General features: G+C 40.3%; 2 protein-coding genes and 1 long non-coding RNA gene across 3 annotated transcripts; 1 reads left to right on the top strand and 2 right to left on the bottom strand.

Moving 5' to 3' along the window:
* The first annotated feature begins 9,919 nt into the window (after positions 1–9,919).
* On the top strand, positions 9,920–10,223 carry LOC146421554 (uncharacterized). Its single transcript, XR_014848657.1, has 2 exons — positions 9,920–9,975; positions 10,040–10,223. It is a non-coding gene; the product is annotated as an uncharacterized LOC146421554 (long non-coding RNA).
* Positions 10,224–12,431: 2,208 nt separating this feature from the next.
* Positions 12,432–17,475, bottom strand: LOC146421553 (uncharacterized). Its single transcript, XM_085047218.1, has one exon. It carries the CDS (start codon positions 17,340–17,342, stop codon positions 15,198–15,200), a length of 2,145 nt encoding a protein of 714 aa, XP_084903344.1. The 5' UTR covers positions 17,343–17,475; the 3' UTR covers positions 12,432–15,197.
* A 233-nt stretch (positions 17,476–17,708) lies between these two features.
* Positions 17,709–21,156, bottom strand: LOC146421552 (uncharacterized; the record flags this gene model as incomplete). Its single annotated transcript, XM_085047283.1, has 3 exons — positions 21,030–21,156; positions 19,591–19,662; positions 17,709–18,550 (listed from the first exon to the last, which is right to left on the bottom strand). Coding segments are annotated over exons 1-3 (948 nt in total), but the record flags the coding sequence as incomplete, so codon positions are not given.
* Positions 21,157–26,277: the final 5,121 nt, after the last annotated feature.

The following is a 26,277-nucleotide window of genomic DNA, read 5'->3' as shown; positions in this document are numbered from 1 at the left end:
TTCATCATCTTCTTCATCATCAATTAATTTAATGTTCATCATCTTCATCAATGACCTTCATCATCTTCATCATCAATTAATTTCATCTTCATCATCTTCATCATCATCAATTATTGATCTTCATCATCATCATCATTGATTGACCTTCATCATCTTCATCATCAATTAATTTCATCTTCATCATCATCATCATCATCATCATCATCACTGATTGACCATCATCTTCATCATCATAAATTAATTTCATCTTCATCATCATCATCATCATCATCAATTATTGACCTTCATCATCATCATCATCATCATTGATTGACCTTCATCATCATCTTCATCATCAATTAATTTAATCTTCATCATCATCAATGAGTGATCTTCATCATCATCTTCATCAATTAATTTCATCTTCATCATCATCATCATCATCAATTAATTTCATCTTCATCATCATCATCAATGAGTGACCTTCAGCCTCATCCTCATCATCCTCATCATCGATTTTTTGGAGTTTTTCTTTCCTTTTTTCCTGTTTGGTGTTTTTTTTTTTTTGTACATTTTTAATATATTTGGAATTTTTTGGGAATTTTTTTTGGGGTTTTGTCTCGTTTTTTTGGGAAGGGAGGGCTGGAGTCCCAAAATTCCCCAAAAATTCTCCAATATCCCCCAAAAATCCCCCTAAATCCCCCAAATTCCCCAAAAATCCCAAAAAAATCCCCAAAAAATCATAAAAATCCCAAAAAATCCAAAAAAAATCCCAAAAAAATCCAAAATAAAACCAAAAAAAATCCCAAAAATCCATAAAAATCCCAAAAAATCCTGAAAAATCCCCAAAAATCCCAATAAAATCAAAAAAAATCCCCATAAAATCTCCGAAATTTTCCCCCAAATTCTCCAAAATTCCCCAAAATCCCCCAAATTTCCCACCATAATTCCCATAAAATCCCAAATATTTCCCAAAATTCCCCAAATTCTCCGAAAATGCTGCTGGGACCCCCAAAAACGTCCAACCAAAAACCTCTAAAAATACCCATAAAAATCCCTAAAAAATTCCAAAAAACAACCCCAAAAACCCAAAACCTCCCAAATCCCCTTCTAAACCATCTCGAAACCCCAAAACCCCAAAAAAACCCAAAAAAAACCCCAAAAAATCCCCCCAAAACCCAAAAAAATCCCCAAAAATACCCCCAAAAAACCCAAAAAAACCCTAAAAATAACAAAAAAAACCCCAAAAAACCCTAAAAAAACCCTAAAAATACCAAAAAAACCCCGAAAAAACCCTAAAAAAACCCTCATCTCCTCTAAACCCCCAAAAACCAAAAAAAAAACCACCAAAAAAACCCAAAAAAACCCCAAAAAAACCCCAAAAACCCCCAAAAAACCCCCAAAATTCCTCGATTTCCACCCAGGGGGCGTGGCCTCCCACCAAACCCCGCCCCTTTACAGCTCCACCAATCAAATCCCAGGTGGGCGTGGCTACACCCCCTCGATGGGCGTGGCTTCGCCCTCCCCTTTATAACCTGCGGGTCGCGGGTTCGAATCCCAAAAAACCCCAAAAATGTGGTCAGACCCCAAAGAAAACCCAAAAAAACCCTAAAAAAACCCTAAAAAATCCCCCCCCAAAAAAACCCAAAAAGCCTCCAAAAAACCTCCCCAAAAACCCTAAAACTACCCCCAAAAAAACCCCAAAAAACGAAAAATCCCTATAAAAACCCCAAAAAAATCCCTAAAAAATACCAAAAAACCCCCCAAAAAAACCCTAAACTACCCAAATCCCCTCTCAACCATCTCTAAACCCCCAAAAAAACTTCAAAAAACCCCAAAAAATCCCTGAACTACCCTAAAAATACCCCCAAAAAACCGTAAAAAACTCAAAAACACCCCCAAAAAAACCCCAAAAAACCCTAAAAAATACCAAAAAAATCCCAAAAAAACCCAAACCGCCCAAATCCCCTCTAAACCATCTCTAAACCGCCAAAACCCAAAAAAACCCCAAAAAAACCTCCAAAAAACCCCCAAAAAAACCCCAAAATTCCTCGATTCCCACCCAGGGGGCGTGGCCTCCCACAAAACCACGCCCCTTTACCGCTCCACCAATCAAATCACAGGTGGGCGTGGCTACACCCATCGGTGGGCGTGGCGTTACCCTCCCTTTATAACCCGCGGGTCGCGGGTTCGAATCCCAAAGAACCCCAAAAATGTGGTCAGACCCCAAAGAAAACCCAAAAAAACCCTAAAAAAACCCTACAAAATCCCCCCCGAAAAAAACCCCAAAAAACCCCCAAAACCCCCTTAAAACCCAAAATACCCCAAAAACTAAAAAAAAATCCCAAAAAAACCCCAAAAAATCCCCAAAACCCCTAAACCACCCAAATCCCCTCTAAACCATCTCTAAACCGCCAAAACCCAAAAAAAACTTCAGAAAACCCCCCAAAAAACCCCAAAAAATCCCTCAAATCCCCACCAAAAATCCCAAAATTATCCCCAAAAAATCCTCAAAATCCCAAAAAATCCCAAAAAAACCCCAAAAAATCCCAAAAAACCCCTAAAAAATCCTCCAAAACCCCACAAAAAATCCCCCAAAAAATCCCAAAAAATTCCCCAAAAAATCCCAAAAAATCCCCCGATCCTCCAATAGGCTCCTCCCAATGGGCGTGACGTCACCCTCCCTTTATAACCCGCGGGTCGCGGGTTCGAATCCCGGCATTTCCTGTTCCAGCCATGTCGATGGTCGCTGCTCACGCTGCCACCGCAGCTTGTCCTGGCAGATTTTGGGGTCCCGGCGAGGGGATCCCCGAGAGGATCTCCCCTTCCCCGCCTCGCCATTTCACCTTCGAGCCTCTCCCGGTGCCCGGCGGGGTTTGTAAACCGAGGCGGAGGCAGCGCAGGGTGCTTTACCCGCCGGCGGTGAGTGGGGAAAAGGGATTTTTTTGGGGTTTTTTGGGGGGTTTTGGGAGGTTTTGGGGGGTTTGGGGGGGTTGGGATTTTTTGGGGATTTTTGGGGGGTTTTTTGGGGTTTTTTTAGGGGTTTTCTAGGTATTTTTGGTATTTTTAGGGTTTTTTGGATTTTTCGGGCTTTTGGGAGTTTTTGGGGTTTTAGGGATTTTTGGGTTGTTTTGGGGGTTTTGGGGTTTGGAGGGGATTTGGGTGGTTTGGGTTTTTGGGAATTTTTGAGGTTTCTTTTGGATTTTTTGGGGTTTTTGGTTTTTTGGATTTTTCGGGGTTTTTTGGATTTTTCAGGGTTTTTTGGGGGATTTTTGGGGTTTTAGGGATTTTTTGGTTTTGGGGATTTGCGAGGTTTGAGGGGATTTGGGTGGTTTAGATTTTTGGGGATTTTTGGGGTTTGTTTTTGGATTTTGGGGTTTTTGGGGGTTTTTTGGATTTTTCGGGATTTTTGGGTTTTTGGGGGTTTTAGGGATTTTGGTTTTTAGGGGGTTTGGGGGGTTTGGAGATGGTTTAGAGGGGATTTGGGTGGTTTTGATTTTTAGATTTTTGGGGTTTTTTGAGACTTTGGGGTATTTTTGTATTTTGGATTTTTTCGGGGTTTTTGGTTTTTAGGGATTTTTGGGGATTTTTTAGGGTTTTTGGGGGCTTTGGGGGTTTGGAGAGGATTTGGAGGGAATTTGGGGTGTTTAGATTTTTGGGGGATTTTGGGGATTTTGGGGATTTTAGGGTTTTCGAGGGGTTTAGGATTTTTGGGAGTTTTTAGGGTTTTTTGGGGTTTTTAGGGATTTTTTTGTTTTTGGGGGTTTTGGGGGTTTGAGATGGTTTAGAGGGATTTGGGTGATTTAGGTTTTGGGGATTTTTGGGGGATTTTTAGGGTTTTTTGGATTTTTTCAGGTTTTAGGATTTTTTGGGGGATTTTTTAGGGATTTTTTGGGGTTTTTGGGGGGGTTTGATCCGGATTTGGAACCCTTAGAGTTGAGTTTGTAATTCTTATAGAACTTCTAGACCCGAAATTTCGCAGTAGGAGCCGAAAAATTGACCCGAAAAGCCCCGAAATTGCCCCAAAATCGCCCGAAATTTCCCCAAATTCATCCTAAGCTTCCCCAAATTCGCCCTAAAATCCCCGAAAATACCCAAAATTCGCCCGAAATTTCCCCGAATTCGTCCGAAAATCACCCAAATTCGCCCCGAAACTTCCCCGAATTCGCCCGAAACTTCCCCAAAATCGCCCTAAAGTCCCGAAACTTCCCCGAATTAGTCCTAAAATTCCCCAAATTCGCCCTAAACCCCCCGAAACTTCCCCAAATTCTCCCTAAACTCCCCAAATTCGCCCTAAACTCCCCAAAATTCACCCTAAACTTCCCCAAATCACCCCAAACCTCCCCAAAATCCCCCTAACCCCCCCGCCCACCCCTCCAAAAACCCCTCCAGACCCCCCAAAACCCCTCCCAAATCCTAAATTCCTGGAATTCCCACCCCCGGAATTCCTTAATTAACATCATTTCCCGGAGGTTGTGAAAAGATTGAGTCATTTCCACTCCTCCCGCTCTGACTCAACCCTTCCTGGGCAGGATTTGGGGTTTTCCTTGCGCAATGATTGGCTCCAGGCTGGGATTTCTTGACGCAAAAAGAGGAATTTCCCCTCCAAATGGGATTTGTTAGCCCAAAAAATGCGAATTATTTGACCTAAAATGCGAATTATTTGCCCCAGGGGGAGATAAAAACTCAACCACTTTCGGGAAGCTAAGCAGGGTCAGGTAGGGTCACCCCCTGGATGGGTTCCCTAACACATATTGACCCCAAAAAATGAATTTTTTTCCCCAAAAAGAGGGGATTTTTTTTCCCCCCAAAATAGAGGAATTTCCCCTCAAAATGGGATTTTTTTTCTCCCAAAATTGGAATTTTTTGGGCTCCAGGGGTGTCAAAATCCCCAATCACCTTTGTGAAGCTAAGCAGGATCAGCCAGGGTCACCCCCTGGATGGGTTCCCTAACACTTATTTACCCCAAAAAATGAATTTTTTCCCCAAAACCAGGGAATTTTTTCCCAAAAATAGAGGAATTTTCCATCAAAATGGGATTTTTTTTGCCCCAAAACTGGAATTTTTTGGGCACCAGGGTGGGTGAAAATCCCCAACCACCTTTGGGAAGCTAAGCAGGGTCAGTCAGGGTCACCCCCTGGATGGGTTCCCTAACACGTAGGTATCCCAAAAAATGAATTTTTTTCCTCAAAACCAGGGGATTTTTTTCCCAAAAATAGAGGAATTTCCCCTCAAAATGGGATTTTTTTTCCCCCAAAATTGGAATTTTTTTGGCATCAGGGAGAGTTAAAAACCCCAGCCAGCTTTGTGAAGCTAAGCAGGGTCGGGCAGGGTCACCCCTGGATGGGTTCCCTATAGGATTTCCACCCCAAAAAATGAATTTTTTTCCTCAAAAATAGAGGAATTTTTCCCCAAAAATAGAGGAATTTTCCATCAAAATGGGATTTTTTTTTTTTGCCCCAAAACAGGAATTTTTTGGGCACCAGGGTGGGTGAAAATCCCCAACCACCTTTGTGAAGCTAAGCAGGATCAGCCAGGGTCAGCCCCTGGATGGGTTCCCTAGCTCAAAGTTACCCCAAAAAAAGGGATTTTTTCCCCAAAAAGAGGAAATTTTTTCCCCAAAAATAGAGGGAATTTTCCCTCAGGATGTGAATTATTTTCCCCCAAAATTGGAATTTTTTGGGCCCCAGGGTGGGTGAAAATCCCCAACCACCTTTGTGAAGCTAAGCAGGGTCAGCCAGGGTCACGCCCTGGATGGGTTCCCTACCTCCTATCCACCCCAAAAAAAGAATTTTTTTCCCCAAAAACCAGGGAATTTTTTTCCCAAAAAAGAGGGAATATTTCCTCAGGATGGGAATTATTTCCGCCCAAAATTGGAATTTTTTGGGCATCAGGGTGGTTAAAAATCCCAATCACCTTCAGGAAGCTAAGCAGGGTCAGGCAGGGTCACCCCCTGGATGGGTTCCCTAACACTTATCCACCCCAAAAAATGAATTTTTTTCCTCAAAAATAGAGGAATTTTCCATCAAAATGGGAATTTTTTTTTGCCCCAAAACAGGAAATTTTTGGGCACCAGGTTGGGTGAAAATCCCCAACCACCTTTGTGAAGCTAAGCAGGGTCAGTAAGGGTCACCCCCTGGATGGGTTCCCTAACACATATTTACCCTAAAAAATGAATTTTTTCCCCAAAAAGAGGGAATTTTTCCCCAAAAATAGAGGAATTTCCCCTCAAAATGGGATTTTTTTCCCCTAAAATTGGATTTTTTTTGGCCCCAGGGTGGGTGAAAATCCCCAACCACCTTTGGGAAGCTAAGCAGGGTCAGGTAGGGTCACCCCCTGGATGGGTTCCCTAACACATATTGACCCCAAAAAATGAATTTTTTTCCCCAAAAAGAGGGGATTTTTTTTCCCCCCAAAATAGAGGAATTTCCCCTCAAAATGGGATTTTTTTTCCCCCAAAATTGGAATTTTTTGGGCCCCAGGGGTGTCAAAAGCCCCAACCACCTTTGTGAAGCTAAGCAGGGTCAGTCAGGGTCACCCCCTGGATGGGTTCTCTAACACATATGTATCCCAAAAAATACATTTTTTTCCTCAAAAACAAGGAATTTTTTTCCCAAAAAAGGGGGAATTTTTCCTCAGGATGGGAATTATTTTGACCCAAAATTGGAATTTTTTTGGCATCAGGGAGAGTTAATCCCCCCAACCACCTTTGTGAAGCTAAGCAGGATCAGCCAGGGTCAACCCCCTGGATGGGTTCCCTAAAACCTATTTACCCTAAAAAATGAATTTTTTTCCCCAAAACCAGAGAATTTTTCCCCCCAAAATAGAGGAATTTCCCCTCAAAATGTTTTTTTTTTCCCCCAAAATTGGAATTTTTTTTGGCATCAGGGAGAGTTAAAAACCCCAGCCAGCTTTGTGAAGCTAAGCAGGGTCAGGCAGGGTCATCCCCTGGATGGGTTCCCTAACACATAGGTATCCCAAAAAATGCATTTTTTTCCTCAAAAACAAGGAATTTTTTTCCCAAAAAAGAGGGAATTTTTCCTCAGGACGGGAATTATTTTCCCCAAAAATAGGAAATTTTTTGGCCACAGGGTGGGTGAAAATCCCCAACCACCTTTGTGAAGCTAAGCAGGGTTGGGCAGGGTCAACCCCCTGGATGGGTTCCCTACCTCCTATTTACCCCCAAAAAAGTGATTTTTTCCCCCCAAAAAAGGGGATTTTTCCCCAAAAAAAGAGGGAATTTTCCCCCCCAAATAGGATTTTTTTCGCCCCAAAATTGGAATTTTTTTGGCATCAGGGAGAGTTAATTCCCCCAACCACCTTTGTGAAGCTAAGCAGGATCAGCCAGGGTCACTCCCTGGATGGGTTCCCTAACACATATTTACCCCAAAAAATGAATTTTTTCCCCAAAACCAGGGAATTTTTTTCCCAAAATAAGAGGGAATTTTCCCTCAGGATGGGAATTATTTTTGGGCCCCAGGGGCGTTGAAAATCACCAACCACCTTTGTGAAGCTAAGCAGGGTCGGTCAGGGTCACCCCTGGATGGGTTCCCCAGCTCAAAGTTACCCCAAAAAAAGGGATTTTTTCCCCAAAAAGAGGAGATTTTTTCCCCAAAAAAAGAGGGAATTTTCCCTCAAGATGGGACTTTTTTCCCCCCAAAATTGGAATGTTTTTGGCATCAGGGTGGGTTAATTCCCCCAACCACCTTTGGGAAGCTAAGCAGGATCAGCCAGGGCCACCCCCTGGATGGGTTCCCTAACACCTATTTACCCTAAAAAATGAATTTTTTTCCCCAAAACCAGGGTTTTTTTTTTCCTAAAAAAGAGGGAATTTTTCCTCAGGATGGGAATTATTTTTCCCCAAAACAGGAATTTTTTTGGCACCGGGGTGGGTGAAAATCCCCAACCACCTTTGTGAAGCTAAGCAGGGTCAGTCAGGGTCACTCCCTGGATGGGTTCCCTAGCTCAAAGTTACCCCAAAAAAAGCATTTTTTTCCCTCAAAAACAAGGGACTTTTTTCTCTAAAAAAGAGGGAATTTTTCCTCAGGATGGGAATTATTTTCCCTCTAAAATCGGAATTTTTGGGCCCCAGGGTGGGTGAAAATCCCCAACCACCTTTGGGAAGCTAAGCAGGGTCAGTCAGGGTTAACCCCTGGATGGGTTCCCGAGCTCAAAGTTACCCCAAAAAAAGCATTTTTTCCCTCAAAAACAAGGAAATTTTTTCCCAAAAAAGAGGGAATTTTTCCTCAGGATGGGAATTATTTTCCCCCAAAAGATGAAATTTTTTGGCCCCAGGTTGGGTGAAAATCCCCAACCACCTTTGGGAAGCTAAGCAGGATCAGCCAGGGTCACCCCCTGGATGGGTTCCCTCTCTCATATTAACCCCAAAAAAGGGATTTTTTTCCCCAAATCCAGGGAATTTTTTCCCCAAAAATAGAGGGAATTTTCCCTCAGGATGGGAATTATTTTCCCCCAAAATAGGAAATTTTTGGCACCAGGGTGGGTGAAAATCCCTAACCAACTTTGTGAAGCTAAGCAGGGTCAGCCAGGGTCACCCCTGGATGGGTTCCCTACATCATTTTACCCCCAAAAATGAATTTTTTTCCCCCAAAAAGAGGGGATTTTTTCCCCAAAAAAGAAGGAATTTTCCCCCCAAAATAGGATTTTTTTCCCCCAAAATTGGAAGTTTTTTGGCATCAGGAAGAGTTAAAAACCCCAACCACCTTTGTGAAGCTAAGCAGGGTCAGCCAGGGTCACCCCTGGATGGGTTCCCTTCACCATCTCTAATCCCACCTCGGGCTATTATTCCAGCCAGGAATTTTCTGGAATTTTCATGGAATTTCCACGGAATTCTCCATTCCCGGACAATCCCTAATCCCCTCTTTTTCCTCCCCAAAACAGGTTCGCCGCCCCCTCCCCTCCGACGAGCCCGGCAGCGCCGCCAAACGCCTCCTCCTCCTCCTATTGGCCGTCGTCGGCGCCCAAATCTACACCGCGCCCGATGACGTCATCGCTGACGTCACCGCCGCGGCTATGACGTCATCGTTCGTTCAAGAGGCCACGCCCATTCCCGCATGGAATTCTGGGATCGTGGGAACGTCCAATGGGACGACGCCGGGAGCAGCCAGGGGCGGAGTTTGTCCTCCTTCGTTAGCGCCGCGCGTTAATTAATGGATTAACGAGGAGCTCTGATTAACGAGGAGCTGCGAAACCAGTTTGGGCAACTGGGAGGACTGGTTGGACTGGGAAGGGGTGGAGCCATGGACTTTCCCATCCCCTAATTAATGGGGCTGTTAATTAACGAGGTCATTAATTAATGGGGTCGTTGATTAACGAAGAGATCCGAGTTGGAAGAAGAAAACGTTGGAAGAAGAATTTTGGGATTTTTGAGTTGACCAATCCCAGTTGGGAACTGGGAATGGATTTTCCCATTCCCTAATTAACGGAATCATTAATTAAGGAGGTCATTAATTAACGAGGTCATTAATTAATGGGGTCGTTAATTAACGAAGAGTTCCGAGTTGGAAGAAGAAAATGTTGGAAGAAGAATTTTGGGATTTTTCCAATCCCAGTTGGAAACTGGGAGAACTGGGAATGGATTTTCCCATTCCCTAATTAATGGAATCATTAATTAAGCAGGTCATTAATTAACGAGGTCATTAATTAAGGAGGTCATTAATTAATGGGGTCATTAATTAACGAAGAGATCCAAGTTGGAAGAAAATGTTGGAAGAAGAATTTTGGGATTTTTCCAATCCCAGTTGAGAACTGGGAGAACTGGGAATGGATTTTTCCCATTCCCTAATTAACGGAATCGTTAATTAACGAGGTCATTAATTAAGGAGGTCATTAATTAATGGGGTCGTTAATTAACGAAGAGTTCCGAGTTGGAAGAAGAAAACGTTGGAAGAAGAATTTTGGGATTTTTCCAATCCCAGTTGAGAACTGGGAATGGATTTTCCCATTCCCTAATTAACAGAATCATTAATTAATGAGGTAATTAATTAACGAGGTCATTAATTAAGCAGGTCATTAATTAACGAGGTCATTAATTAACGAGGTCATTAATTAATGGGGTCATTAATTAACGAAGAGTTCCGAGTTGGAAGAAGAAAACGTTGGAAGAAGAATTTTGGGATTTTTCCAATCCCAGTTGGGAACTGGGAGAACTGGGAATGGATTTTCCCATTCCCTAATTAACGGAATCGTTAATTAACGAGGTCATTAATTAACGAGGTCATTAATTAATGGGGTCGTTAATTAACGAAGAGCTCAGAGTTGGAAGAAGAATTTTGGGATTTTGATTCGACCAATCCCGGTTGAGAACTGGGATGAGTGGGTGTGGTCAGGAGGGCTGAATTAATTAATTAATGAGGCTTAATTAATTAATTAATTGACGAGGTCACCTCTACCTCAGCTTTGGCATCTGTGGGTGCTGAATTAATTATTAATTATTAATTAATTTATTTACTATTTATTATTATTTATTTCTTATTGTTATTTATTATTTTATTGTTATTTATTATTTATTTATTATTTATTATTACTTATTATTGTTATTATTTGTTGTTATTTATTTCTTCATCAACAATTAATTATTGTTATTTATTGATTAATTAATTACCTCCAGATATTTGTTATTTATTTCTTCATCAACAATTAATTATTGTTATTAATTAATTAATTTCCACCAGATATTTGTTGTTATTTATTTCTTCGTCGATAATTATTTATTGTTAATTAATTAATTAATTATCTCTGGATATTTGTAGTTATTTATTTCTTCGTCGACAATTAATTATTGTTATTTATTAATTAATTAATTACCTCTGGATATTTGTCATTATTTATTTCTTTGCCGACAATTATTAATTGTTATTAATTGATTAATTAATTAATTACCTCCGGATTAATTATTGTTGTGATTCCAATTTTTGGAGAATTTAATGTGATTTTTAAAAAAAAAATTATTTAATAATGGATTTAATTAATTTAATGAACGTCTCGTGTCTTTATTGGAATAGGAAAAAAAAAAGGAAAATCCCAATTTTTGGGAATATCCTAAATTTTGGGGAAAATGATGGAAAATCCCAATTTTTGGGAATTTTATTTCTAAATTTTTGGGCAAAATGATGGAAAATCCCAATTTTTGGGAATTTTATCCCTAATTTTTGGGGCAAAATGATGGAAAATCCTAATTTTGGGAATTTTATCTCTAAATTTTGGGGCAAAACGATGGAAAAATCCCAATTTTTGGGAATTTTATCCTTAAATTTTTGGGGCGAAATGATGGAAAATCCCAATTTTTGGGAATTTTATCCCTAAATTTTGGGGCAAAACGATGAAAAATCCCAATTTTTGGGAATTTTATCCCTAAATTTTGGGAAAAAAAAATGGAAAATCCCAATTTTTGGGAATTTTTTCCTTTAATTTTTGGGGAAAAATGACAGAAAATCCCAATTTTTGGGAATTTTTTCCTAAATTTTTCGGGCAAAATGATGGAAAATCCCAATTTTTGGGAATTTTATACCTAAATTTTTGGGAAAAATGATGGAAAATCCCAATTTTTGGGAATTTTATCTCTAATTTTTGGGGAAAAAAGATGGAAAATCCCAATTTTTGGGAATTTTATCTTTAAATTTTTGGGAAAAATGTGGAAAATCCCAATTTTTGGGAATTTTATCCCTAATTTTTGGGGCAAAATGACAGAAAATCCCAATTTTTTCATCCCAAGTCGGAATTTTTATTTTTAAAGTCGCAAAAAGTAACAAAAATCCCTCAAAAATTCCATTTTTTTTCCCATTTAAAAAAATCCCATAAAATAAAAAAAAGCTAAAAACACCTCGAAATTCCCATTTTTTGGGGGAAAAACTTGGAAAATCCAAAATATTTCCTCCAAAACTCACTTATTTGGGATTTTTTTCCCCTAAATTTTGGGGTTTTTTTCCCCTAAATTTTGAGGATTTCCCCAAAATTTTCAGGTTTTTTCCCAAAATTCTGAATTTCTCCCAAATTTTCAGATTTTTCCCCCAAATTTTGATCTTTTCTCAAAATTTTGAGGATTTTTCTCCAAATTTTGTGATTTTTCCCCAAATTTGATTTTTCCCAAATTTTGATTTTTTTCCCAAATTTGAGATTTTTTCTCCCAAATTTTCAGATTTCTTCCCCAAATTTTGATTTTTTTCTCCCAAATTTTGAATTTCCCCCAAATTTTGAATTTTTTCCCCCAAATTTTCAGATTTTTTCCCCCAAATTTTGAGATTTTTCCCCCAAATTTTGGGATTTTTTCCCCCAAATTTTGATTTTTTTCCCCCAAATTTTCATTTTCTTGTCCAAAATTTTGAGATTTTTCCCCAAAATTTCCACATTTCCCCCAAATTCCCATTTTTCCCTAAATTCCCAAATTTCCCTCTGGAATTCCAAAGTTTTTTTTTCCCAATTTTTTTGGGGATTTTTCCCAAATTTTTTGGAGGAGATTTTCCCCAAATTTGGGATTTTTTTCCCCAATCAATCTCAGTTTGGCACTGGGAGCACTGGGAATGCTGGGAAATCCTCATTCCCCATTAATTAACGAGGTTAATCAACCCCTAATTAATTAGAGATCATTAATTAGCCACGGGAATTAATTAATCGGAAATTAATTGGGAGCAAAGTCAGCAATGGGAATTTGAGGTCAAAAATCCCAATTCCCAATGGGAATTGAAACTCCAAAATTATGGGAATTTCTCCATTTTCCCAATTAATTAATGAGTGAAGCCAACCCAAATTAACAAGAGATCCTTAATTACCCATGGAAACTCAATGGGAACTAATTAAGACCAAAGTCAGCAATGGGAATTTGAGGTCAACAATCCCAATTCCCAATGGGAATCGAAACCCAAAATTATGGGAATTTCTCCATTTTCCCAATGAGTTAATTACCGAATCCAACCCTAATTAACAAGACACCTTTAATTACTCATGAAAACTCAATGGGAATGAGTTGAGACCAAACCCAGCAATGGGAATTTCAGGTCAACAATCCCAGTTAGGATCTGGAAATCGAAACCCCAAAATTATGGGAATTTCTCCATTTTCCCAATTAATTAATGAGCTAATTCAACCCAATGAGTGAATCCAACCCTAATTAACAAGAGATCATTAATTACCAATGGAAACTCAATGGGAACTAATTAAGACCAAAGTCAACAATGGGAATTTGAGGTCAACAATCCCAGTTAGGATCTGGAAATCGAAACCCAAAATTATGGGAATTTCTCCATTTTCCCAATGAGTTAATTACCGAATCCAACTCTAATTAACAAGACACCTTTAATTACTGATGGAAACTCAATGGGAATGAATTGAGATCAAACCCAACAATGGGAATTTGAGGTCAAAAATCCCAATTCCCAATGGGAATCGAAAACCCAAAATTATGGGAATTTCTCCATTTTCCCAATTAATTAATGAGTGAATCCAACCCTAATTAACAAGAGATCGTTAATTACCCATGGAAACTCAATGGGGATGAGTTGAGATCAAACCCAACAATGGGAATTTGAGGTCAACAATCCCAATTCCCAATGGGAATCGAAACCCAAAATTATGGGAATTTCTCCATTTTCCCCAATGAGTTAATTACCGAATCCAACCCTAATTAACAAGAGATCGTTAATTACCCATGGAAACTCAATGGGGATGAGTTGAGACCAAACCCAATGATGGATTTTTGACCAAACCGATCGCGATTGATCTCTGGGAATCGAAACTCCAAAATTATGGGAATTTCTCCATTTTCCCCAATGAGTTAATTACCGAATCCAACTCTAATTAACAAGAGATCGTTAATTACCCATGAAAACTCAATGGGAACGAGTTGAGACCAAACCCAACAATGACAATTTCAGGTCAACAATCCCAATTCCCAACGGGAATCGAAACCCCAAAATTATGGGAATTTCTCCATTTTTCTCAATTAATTAATGAGTGAATTCAACCCTAATTAACAAGAGAAATTAATTACCAATGGAAACTCAATTGGAACGAGTTGAGACCAAACCCAATGATGGATTTTTGACCAAACCGATCGCGATTGATCGCTGGGAATCGAAACTCCAAAATTATGGGAATTTCTCCATTTTTCCCAATTAATTAATTACCGAATCCAACTCTAATTAACAAGACACCTTTAATTACTCATGAAAACTCAATGGGGATGAGTTGAGACCAAACCCAATGATGGATTTTTGACCAAACCGATCGTGATTGATCACTGGGAATCGAAACTCCAAAATTATGGGAATTTCTCCATTTTCCCAATGAGTTAATTACTGAATCCAACTCTAATTAACAAGACACCTTTAATTACCCATGGAAACTCAATGGGGATGAGTTGAGACCAAACCCAACAATGGGAATTTGAGGTCAACAATCCCAATTCCCAATGGAAATCGAAAACCCAAAATTATGGGAATTTCTCCATTTTCCCAATTAATTAATGAGTGAATTCAACCCAATGAGTGAATCCAACCCTAATTAACAAGAGATCCTTAATTACCGATGGAAACTCAATGGGGATGAGTTGAGACCAAACCCAACAATGGGAATTTGAGATCAACAATCCCAGTTAGGATCTGGAAATCGAAACTCCAAAATTATGGGAATTTCTCCATTTTCCCAATTAATTAATGAGTGAATCCAACCCTAATTAACAAGAGATCCTTAATTACTCATGGAAACTCAATGGGAACAAGTTGAGACCAAACCCAATGATGGATTTTTGACCAAACCGATCGCGATTGATCGCTGGGAATCGAAACTCCAAAATTATGGGAATTTCTCCATTTCCCCAATGAGTTAATTACCGAATCCAACCCTAATTAACAAGAGATCGTTAATTACCCATGAAAACTCAATGGGAACGAGTTGAGACCAAACCCAACAATGGGAATTTCAGGTCAACAATCCCAATTCCCAACGGGAATCGAAACCCCAAAATTATGGGAATTTCTCCATTTTTCCCAATTAATTAATGAGTGAATCCAACTCTAATTAACAAGACACCTTTAATTACTCATGAAAACTCAATGGGAATGAGTTGAGACCAAACCCAACAACGACAACTTCAGGTCAACAATCCCAATTCCCAATGGGAATTGAAACTCAAAAATTATGGGAATTTCTCCATTTTCCCAACCAATTAACGACCGAATCCAACTCTAATTAACGAGCCACCCCTAATTACCCACCAAGGCCCTGCCCGGCCCCGCCAGCGCCCAGGGCAGCTCCCCCAACGCCCCCGGGAACGCCGGGAACGCCGCCACGCCGGCCGGCGCCGCCGCGGCTCCCCGCCGCTCGCCGTCCGGCCGGCCGCGGTGCGTCCGCCGGTGCCGGTTGAGGTGGGAGCTGCGGCTGAACCTCTTGCCGCACTCGCCGCAGCCGTAGGGCTTCTCGCCGGTGTGGACGCGGCGGTGGATGGTGAGCTCGGATTTCTGGATGAAGCTCTTGCCGCACTCCTGGCACTGGAAGGGTTTCTCCCCGAGGTGGATCCGGCGATGTTTTATCAAATTCGAAGAAACGCTGAAGCATTTCCCGCACTCCCGACACTCGTAGGGTTTCTCCCCAGTGTGCATCCGGCGGTGCTTGGTGAGGTCGGATTTTTGGATGAATCCCTTCCCGCACTCCGGGCATTTGTAGGGTTTCTCCCCCAGGTGGGTCCGTTGGTGTTTCACCAAATTGGAGCGAACGCCGAAGCTTTTCCCGCATTCCGAACAGCCGAAGGGTTTTTCCCCGGAGTGCAGCCGGCGGTGTTTGGACAACGCGGAATTCTGCCCGAAGCTCTTCCCGCATTCCGGGCAGGGAAAAGGTTTCCCGGGAATTCCCGTCTGGGTTCCTTGATCCTTGAAATTCCCGGGGTTTGGTCCCAAGCTTTTCCCGCATTCGCTGCATTTCGGGGTTTTTTCCGGGATGAGGAATTCCCGGCCGGGATTCGCGGGGTTTTCACCCAAATTCCGGCAGCATTTGGTGAAATTCTTCCCGTTTTTCCCGTTGTTTTTCCCGTTGTTTTTCCCATTGTTTTTCCCATTGTTTTTCCCATTGTTTTTCCCATTATTTTTCCCACCATTGCCATAATTTTTCCTCCCGTTTCCAGCATTTTTCCCGCAATTTTCCCCACAACCTTCACCATTTTTCCCACAATTTTCCCCATAATTCCCATAATTTTTCCCACAACTTTTCCCACAATATTCACCATTTTTCCCGCAGTTATTCCCGCAATTTTCACCATTTTTCCCACCATTTTCACCAGAATTCCCCCAATTTTTCCCACAATATTCACCATTTTCCCCACAATTATTCCTACAATTTTCACCATTTTTCCCACAATTTTCACCACAATTCCCACAATTTTTCCCATTATTTTTCCCACAATTTTCCCCCCAATTTTTCCCATTTTTCCCACTATTTTTCCCTCCATCTTCACCATTTCTCCCCCAATTTCTCCCACAATTCCCACAATTATTCCCCCAATTTCTCCCACAATTTTCCCCATAATTCCCACAATTTCTCCCACCATTCCCACAATTTTTCCCCCAATTTTTCCCGCCATTCCCCCAATTTTTCCCGCACTCCCCGCACGGCTCGCCGTGGATTTTCCGATGCCTTTCCAGGTGGGAACTCTGGGAAAAGCTCTTCCCGCAATTCCCGCAGCGGAAAGGTTTCTCCCCCATGTGGATCCGGCGGTGCCGATCCAGGTGGGAATTCCAGGAGAAGCTTTTCCCGCAATCCCGGCACTTGTGGGATTTTTCCGGAGTTTTTTCCGGAGTTTTTTCCGCGGGTTTTCCCGCCCCGAAATTTTTCCCGCAGTTTTCGCAGTTTTGGGGTTTTTCCTCGGAGTTTTTCCCGCAATTTTGGGGTTTTTCCGACGATTTTTCCATCCCGAAATTTTTCCCGCAATTTTGGCAATTATGGGATTTTTCCATGGATTTTTCCCCGAATTTTTCCCCCAAATTTCCCCCAAAATTTTTCCCGCAATCCTCACATTTATGGGACTTTTCCCCAAATTTTTCCATGGATTTTTCCCCAAAATTTTCCTCAAATTTTTCCCCCAAATTTTTCCCGCAATCCTCACATTTATGGGACTTTTCCCCAAATTTTTCCATGGATTTTTCCCCAAAATTTTCCTCGAATTTTTCCCCCAAATTTCCCCCAAAATTTTTCCCACATTCCTCACATTTTTGGGATTTTTCCGTGGATTTTTCCTCCCCAAACCTTTCCCAACATTCCCCATATTCTTCTATTTTTTCCCCCAATTTTTCCCCCAATTTTTCTGATTTTTCCCCCAATTTTTCCAAATTTTCTCCCAATTTTTCCATGTTTTCCATCCCTATTCTCTCCCAACATTCCTCACATTTCTGGGATTTTTCCCCCAATTTTTCCCCCAATTCCTCCCCAAATTTTTCCTCAAATTTTCCCAAATTTTCCTCCAATTTTCCCAAATTCTCCTCCAATTTCTCCCCCAATAATTCTTCCCCCAATTTTTCCGATTTTTCCCAAATTTTTCCCCATTTTCCCTCCAACACTCCCGATTTTTCCCCCGATTTTTCTCCCGATTTCTCCCCAAATTTTTCCCATTTTTCCTCCAATTTTTCCCCAAATTTTCCCGATTTTCCCTCCAATATTCCCAATTTTTCCGCCGATCTTTCCGCCGATTTCTCCCCACATTTTTCCCATTTCTCCCCCGATTTTTCCCCAAATTTTCCCACCTCCTCCCACCGTTTTTTCCCTCCCTTCCCGCACTCCCCGCACCTCCTCCCCTCTCCCCACACCCCGTGGATCCTCCTGTGTCTCTCCAGGTGGGAATTCCAGGAAAAGCTCTTCCCACATTCCCGACACTCGAAGGGTTTCTCTCCGGTGTGAATCCTTCGGTGTCTCTCCAGGTGGGAATTCCAGTGAAATCCTTTCCCACAATCCCAACATTTGTAAGCTTTCTCCTCCCGGTGGATTTTCCGGTGCTTTTCCGAGCAGGAATTCCCGGGGGAAGTTTTCCCGCAGATTCCGCAAGTTTTTCCCGGATTTTTAGGGTTTTTTCCCGAATTTTTAGGGTTTTTTCCAGAATTTTTTCCGGAATTTTTTGGGTTTTCCTTGGAATTTTTTCCTGAATTTTTAGGATTTTCCTCGGAATTTTTTCCCCAATTTTCAGGATTTTCCTCAGAATTTTTCCCCGAATTTTTAAAGTCTTCCTCGGAATTTTTTCCCCAATTTTCAGGATTTTCCTCGGAATTTTTTCCCCAATTTTTACGGTTTCCCTTAGGATTTTTTCCCCAATTTTGAGGATTTTCCCTCCAATTTCTGGGATTTTTCCCCCAATTTTGAGGATTTTCCTTCGGATTTTTTTTCCCGCATTCCGAGCATTTTTGGGCTTTTTTCCCGCAGGGGAATTTGGGGATTTTTCCAGGTTTTTTTCGGGATTCGGCGATTCCGGGTTGGGATTCCTCCGGGAATTTGGGATTCAGATCGGCGGGAATTCCCGGGAATTCCGGATTTTCCAGAGTTTCTGGGGGAGGATCTTCCTCGTCCATCGGGTCGGGATCTGGGGGGAAAATGGGAATTTGGGGATTTTTTTTGGATTTTGGGAAGTTTTGGGGAATTTTTGGGGATTTTTGGGGATTTTTGAGGATTTTTTGGGGATTTTTTGGGATTTTTTGGGGATTTTGGGGATTTTTGGGGAATTTTTGGGCATTTTTTGGGGAAGTTTTGTGGAATTTTGGGAAGTTTGGGGATTTTTTGGGAATTTTTGTGGAATTTTGGGAAGTTTTGGAGAATTTTTTTTGGATTTTTTGGGGAATTTTTTTGATTTTTTGGGAATTTTTAGAGGGAATTTTGGGGAATTTTGAGGATTTTTTTGGAATCTTTGGGGATTTTTTTGGAATTTTGGGGAAAACTCACAAAATTCCCCAAAAAACTCCCAAAATCCCCCCAAAAAACTCACTAAATTCAATAAAAACTCTCAAAATCCCACAAAATCCCCATTTCTTGAAAAAAAAATTCCCCAAAAACCTAAAGAAATCCCCTTTTTTAAGAAAAAAATTCCCCAAAATGCCCCAGAATCCTCATTTTTTCACCAAAATCCACATTTTTTCCCCAAATTCCCCATTTTCCCCCCAAAACCTCCCAAAATTCCCCCAAAAAACTCCCCACAATGTCCCAAAAATCTCAATAAATTCCCCAAAATCCGCATTTTCCCCCCAAAACTTCCCAAAAAAAATTCCCCAAAACCCCCAAAATCCCCAATTTTTCCCCAATTTCCCCAAATTCCCAGGAATTCTCCCCAAAATCCCCATTTTTTCCCCCAAAATCCCCAAAATTCCCAAACAAACCTCCCAAAATTCCTCCAAAATCCTCAATAAATCCCAAAATCCCCCCAAAAACTCAATAAATTCCTCCCAAATCCTCCATAAACGCCAAAAAAATCCCCCAAAATTCCCATTTTTTCCCCAAAATCCCCCAAAATCTCCCCAAATCCCTCCCAAACCCCCCAGAACTCCCCCATTTTTTCCCAAACTTCCCCAAATCCCCATTTTTTCCCCGAAATTTCCCCAAAATTCCCCAAAATCCCAGGAATTCTCTCACCAGCGCTCACGGCTCGGCGCTGCGACTCGGCGAAGGCAGTGATCCTCGGCCAGCTGATGGCGATTTCCTCCGCTGGGTTTTGGGGGAAAAAACGGGAATTTTGGGAAAAAAATGGGAATTTTTGGGAATTTTTGGGAATTTTTTGGGATTTTTGGGAATTCCAGGCGTCGGTTTGGGGTGAAATCGGCGATTTTTGGGGCAATTTTGGGGGGAAAATGGTGGGAATTTGGAGAAAACTGTGGTTTGGGGATGAGAAAAAATCCCCAAAATTGTCCCAAAATTGTCCCAAAATTGTCCCAAAAATACCCCAAAATTATCACCAAATTGTCACAAAATAATCCCAAAATTCGACCCAAAAAAATTCCCAAAAAATCCCCAAAAATTCCCAAAATTCCAACAAAAAAAATCCCAAAAAAGCCCGAAATTCCCCAAATTCCACCCCATAAAACCCCCAAATTCCACCTAAATAAATCCAAAAAAATCCCCAAAATCCCAAAAAATTCCCCAAATTCCACCCTAAAAAAACCCAAAATCCCCAAATTCTCAGCCAGCTGATGGCGATTTCCTCCGCTGGGTTTTGGGGGAAAAAATGGGAATTTTGGGAATTTTGGGAATTTTTGCGGATTGTTCCAAAAATTGTCCCCAAAATTCCACCAAAAAAACCCCAAAATTCCCCCAAATTATCCCCAAGATTCACAAAAATTATCCCCCAAAATTATCCCCCAAAATCCTCAAATTCTCAAAATCCCCCCAAAATTATCCCAAAAAATCCCCCAAATTATCCACAAATTCACCCCAAATTCAAAAAACCCCAAAAGTCCCCAAATTCCACCCCAAAATTTCCCAAAATTCCACCCCAAAAAATCTCGAAAATCCACACAAATAAATAAAAAAAAAATCCCAAAATTCACCCAAAAAATCCCAAAATTCCACCCAAAAAAATCCCCAAAAATTTCCAAAATTCCGCCCAAAAAAATCCCCAAAAAATCCCAAAATTCCACCCAGAAAAAAATCCAAAAACTCCCCAAATCCCCTGAATGTCACCCAAAAAAGATCCCCAAAAAATCCCAAAATTCCACCCAAAAAACCCTAAAAAAATCCCCAAATTCCACCCGAAAAAATCCCAAACTTTTACCCAAATAAATTCCAAAAAATCCCCAAAATTCCACCCCAAATAAATCCAAAAAAATCCCAAAATTTCACCCTAAAATAAACCCCAAAATTCCACCCAAAAAAACCCCAAAAAATCCCAAAATTCCACCTGAAAAAAATCCCAAAATTCCCCAAATTCCACCCCAAAAAACCCCAAAAAAACCCCAAAATCCACCCAAAAAAATCCCAAAATTCACACAAATTATCCCAAAATTATTCCCAAAATTACCCCAAAATTCCTCCCCAAAATCCACCCAAAAAAAATCCCAAAATTCCCAAAAACTCACCCAAGGAAATGACATTTTCGTAACTTTCCTGCATCTTCTCCCGAAATTCCCAATTTTCCCAAATTTTTCCCAAATTTTTTTTGGGAATTTTGGGATCTGGAACACCTGGAAGTCAAAAAATTGGGGGAAAATTGGATTTTTGGGGGAAATTTGGGGATTTTTTTATGGTTTTTGGGGTTTTTAGGGAATTTTTGGGTTGGGAATTTTTGGGATTTGAAGAAATTTGGGATTTTTGGGGGAAAAATGGGGAAAAAATGAGGAAAAATGGGGAAAAAATGAGGAAAAAATGGGGAAAAATGGGAAAAAATGAGGAAAAAATGGGGAAAAAATGGGGGAAAAATGAGGAAAAAAGGGAAATAAAATGGGAAATAAAATGAGGAAAAATGGGGAAAAATGGGAGAAAATGGGAAATAAAATGAGGAAAAAATGAGGAAAAAAAAGAGGAAAAAATGGGGAAAAATGAGGAAAAAATGAGGAAAAATTGAGGAAAAAATGGGGTAAAATTGGGGGAAAATGGGGAATAAAATGGGGAAAAATGGGGAAAAATGAGGAAAAAATGAGGAAAAAATGGGGAAAAAAAATGAAATAAAATGAGGATAAAATGGGGAAAAAAAGAGGAAAAATGGGGAAAAATGGGAAATAAAATGAGGGGAAAAATGGGGGAAAATGGGGAAAAAATTGTGAGAAATGGGGAAAAAATCCTGGGAAAAATAAGGAAAAATGGGGAAAAATTTGGGAAAAAATGGGGAAGAAATTGGGAATAAAATGAGGAAAAAAAGGGGAAAAAATGGGGAAAAATTAGGAAAAATGGGGAAAAAATGGAGGAAAAATGGGGAAAAAAGGGAGAAAAATGGGGAAAAAATGGGGAAAAAATGAGGAAAAAATGAGGAAAAATAGGAGGAAAAAATGAGGAAAAATGGAGAAAAAATTGGGAAAAAATGAGGAAAAAAAGGGAAAAAATGGGGAAAAAAAATGGGGAAAATGGGAAATAAAATGAGAAAAAAATGGGAAAAATGAGGGAAAAAATGAGGAAAAATGGAGAAAAAAGGGGAATAAAATGAGGAATAAATGGGGAAAAAATAGGAATAAAATGGGGAAAAAATGGGGAATAAATGGGAATAAAATGGGAAAAAATGGGGAAAAATAGGAATAAAATGAGGAATAAATGGGGAAAAATGAGGAAAAGAAGGGAAATAAAATGAGGAAAAAATAGGGAAAAATAGGAATAAAATGGGAAAAAAAGGGGAATAAATGGGGAATAAAATGAGGGAAAAAATAGGGAAAAATGGGGGGAAAATGGGGAAAAAATGGGGAAAAATGAGGAAAAAATGGGGAAAAAATGAGGAAAAAATGGGGAAAAAAAGCGGAGAAAAATGGGAATAAAATGGGAAATAAAAGGGGAAAAAATGGGGGAAAATGGGAAAAAATGAGGAAAAAATGGGGGAAAAATGAGGAAAAAAAGGGAAATAAAATGAGGAAAAAATGGGGAAAAAATAGGAATAAAATGGGAAAAAATGGGGAATAAATGGGAATAAAATGGGAAAAAAATGGGGAAAAATGGGAATAAAATGAGGAAAAAATGGGGAAAAAATGGGGAAAAAATGGGAATAAAAAGGGGAAAAAAAAGGGAAAAAAATCCGAGAAAAAACCGGAGGAAAATCAATTTTCTATCGCGATATCAAACGGGAATAAAAAGAGATAAAAACGAGCAAATCGCGATAGAAACCGGAAAAAAAAGAGGAAAAAATGAAGTTGATCTCCAGCGGCAGCAAAACAGGAATAAAAAGGACGAAAAAAAGCCGAAAAAATTGGGAATTTTCGGGTGGAAAAAAACCCAAATTTTGGGGAAAGGAACCCAATCCGGGCCGGCAAGGGTTAAAATCCAGGAAATTTGGGGAGAAATCCCAAAAATTCCCAATTTTTTATTATTTTTTCTCCCATTTTTCCAGCCTCGGGGCGCGGTCGGGAGGAATATATTGAATTTTTTTCTTATTTTTTGGCTCAAAAATCGCATTTTTTGGGGTTTTTTTTGGGATTTACCTGAACTCGCGATGCCGGAAAAGGCGGAAAATGAAAATATCGCTGGGAAAATTGGGAATTTTGAGGTTTTTTGGGTGGTTTTTGGGGTGGGAAAAATGGGAATAAAATGGGGGAAAAAAAGGAGAAGATGTTGCAAGTCGAGTCGGAAATGGAGGAGCACAACAGGAAGAGGTTGGGAAAAAAAACCTGGAAAAAAATGGAATTTTGGGAAAAAAAAAGGGAGGAGGAGAGGAAAAGGGGGAGGGGAGGAGAGAGGAGGAGAAAAGAGGGAAAAAATCCGGAAAAATTCGGGAGAAATTGGGGAAAAATTGGGAAAAAATTGGGGAAAAATTGGGGAAAAATCGGATTTTGAGGATTGAGGGTGGGTGGGGAGGGAGGGGGAGGGAGGTTTGGGGATTTTTGGGAATTTTTGGGGTTTTTTGGGGGTTTTTTGGGATGGGGGAGCGGCGCGGGTTTGGGAGGGTGGGGAGGGGGAAATGATGGAAAAATGGGAATTTGGGATGGGAAAAAATCCTGGGAAAAATGGGGAAAAATGGGGGAAAATTCCGGGAAAAATGGGGATTAAAAATGGGGGAAAATTGTGGGGAAAATGGGGAAAAATCCTGGGAAAAATGGGATTTGGGATGGGAAAACATCCGGGAAAAATTGGGAATTGTGGGGGAAAAATCCTGGGAAAAAATGGGGAAAAATCAGGGAAAAAAATGGGGGAAAATCCGGGGAAAAATCGGGAAAAATCCGGGAAAAAGTGGGATTTGGTATGGGAAAAAAAAACAAAAAAAAAAAAAAACAAAAAAAAAAACCAAAAAAAAAACAAAAAAAAAATCCGGGGAAAAATGGGATTTGGGGTGGGAAAAAATTGGGAAAAATGGGAAAAAATCCTGGGAAAAATGAGAATTGTGGGGGGAAAAAAGGGGATGGAAAATGGGGAAAAATTCCGGGAAAAAATGGGAATTGGGATGGGAAAAAATGGGGGAAAATCCTGGAAAAAATGGGGGAAAATCCTGGAAAAAATTGGGGAAAATCCGGGAGAAAAATGGGGAAAATTCTGGGAATAAATGGGAATTGGGATGGGAAAAAATCCTGGGAAAAATGGGGAAAAATCCGGGAAAAATTTGGGGAAAAATCCGGGAAAAAATAGGGGAAAATCCGGGGAAAAATGGGATTTGGGATGGGAAAAAATGCGGGAAAAATTGGGAATTGTGGGGGAAAAATCCTGGGAAAAATGGGGGAAAATTCCAGGAAAAATTCTGGGAAAAAATGGGATTTGAGATGGGAAAAAATGGGGAAAAATTCTGGGAAAAAATGGTATTTGGGATGGGAAAAAATGGGGAAAAATTCTGGGAAAAAATGGGATTTGGGATGGGAAAAAATGGGAAAAATTCTGGGAAAAATGGGGGAAAATCCGGGAAAAAATGGGGGAAAATCCGGGAAAAAGTGGGATTTGGGATGGGAAAAAATCCTGGAAAAATGGGGGAAAATGTGGATAAATATGGGGAAAAATCCGGGAAAAAATTGGGAAAAATTGGGGAAAAATGGGATTTTTTGGGATGGGAGCGGGTTGGGAGTGGGGGGAAAATGGGAAAAAATGGGAGAAATCCGGGAAAAATTCCGGGAAAAATGGGATTTGGGATGGGAAAAAATGGGGAAAATTCCGGGAAAAAATGGGGAAAAATCCGGGAAAAAATGGGATTTGGGATGGGAAAAATTGGGGGAAAATCGGGGGAAAAAATGGGGAAAAATCCGGGAAAAAAAAGGGAATTGGGATGGGAAAAAATCCTGGAAAATTGGGAATTGTGGGGGAAAAATCCTGGGAAAAATGGGGAAAAATTCCGGGAAAAATTCCGGGAAAAAATGGGATTTGGGATGGGAAAAAATCCGGAAAAATGGGGGAAAATGGGGGAAAAATCTGGGAAAAAATGGGACTTGGGATGGGAAAAAAATGGGGAAAATTCCTGGGAAAAATGGGATTGGATGGAAAAAAGGAAAAACCGGGAAAAAAGGAAAATTCAAAATGGGATTTGGGAGGGAAAAATTCCGGGAAAAAAATGGGAATTGGGATGGGAAAAAATGGGGAAAAATCAGGGAAAAAAATGGGATTTGGGATGGGAAAAAATGGGGAAAATTCCGGGGGAAAAATCGGGGAAAATTCTGGGAAAAATCCGGGAAAAAATGGGATTTGGGATGGGAAAATGGGGATGGAAAAGGGGGGAAAAATCTTGGAAAAATGGGATTTGGGATGGGAAAAAATCCGGGAAAAAATGGGGAAAAATTGGGGAAAAATTGGGGAAAAATCACCAAAAAAAAAAAACCCAAAAAAAAAAAAAAAACCAAAAAAATGGGAAAAAATGGGGGAAAAATCCGGGAAAAAATGGGTAAAAAATGGGATTTGGGATGGAAAAAAATGGGGGGAAAATCTGGGAAAAATGGGGGAAAATCCTGGAAAAAATGGGATTTGTGATGGGAAAAAATTGGGAAAAATCCGGGAAAAAATGGGGAAAAATCCTGGGAAAAAATGGGGGAAAATTCCGGGAAAAATTCTGGGAAAAAATGGGATTTGGGATGGGAAAAAATGGGGAAAAATTCTGGGAAAAATGGGGAAAATTCTGGGGAAAAAATGGGATTTGGGATGGGAAAAATCCTGGGAAAAAATGGGGGAAAATTCCTGGGAAAAATGGGATTTGGGATGGGAAAAAATGGGGAAAAATCCGGGAAAAAATGGGGAAAATTCCGGGAAAAATGGGATTTGGGATGGGAAAAAATCCGGGAAAAATTGGGAATTGTGGGGGAAAAATCCTGGAAAAAATGGGGGAAAATTCCGGGAAAAATCCGGGAAAAAAATGGGATTTGGGATGGGAAAAAATGGGGAAAAATTCTGGGAAAAATGGGGAAAATTCTGGGAATAAATGGGATTTGGGATGGGAAAAAATTGGGAAAAATCCGGGAAAAAATGGGGAAAAATCCTGGGAAAAATGGGACTTGGGATGTGAGAAAAAAATGGGGGAAAATCAGGGAAAAAATGGGGAAAAATCCGGGAAAAAATGGGATTTGGGATGGGAAAAAAAGGGGAAAAATTCCGGGAAAAATCCTGGAAAAATGGGGATGGAAAATGGGGAAAATTCCTGGGAAAAATGGGATTTGGGAGGAAAAATGGGGATGGAAAATGGGGAAAAAATCTGGGAAAAATCCGGGAAAAAATGGGATTTGGGAT

Source organism: Lichenostomus cassidix, unplaced genomic scaffold (assembly GCF_008360975.1).
Source record: "Lichenostomus cassidix isolate B80296 unplaced genomic scaffold, HeHo_3.0 HiC_scaffold_33, whole genome shotgun sequence".
In the NCBI taxonomy this organism is placed as follows: Eukaryota; Metazoa; Chordata; class Aves; order Passeriformes; family Meliphagidae; genus Lichenostomus; species Lichenostomus cassidix.
This window is presented reverse-complemented; position numbering and strand designations above follow the sequence as displayed.

What these genes read in the sequence shown, in the direction of transcription:
- LOC146421553 (XM_085047218.1), bottom strand. Translation starts at nt 17,342, where the DNA reads ATGGAAAACATGGAAAAATTGGGAGAAAATTTGGAAAAATTGGGGGAA.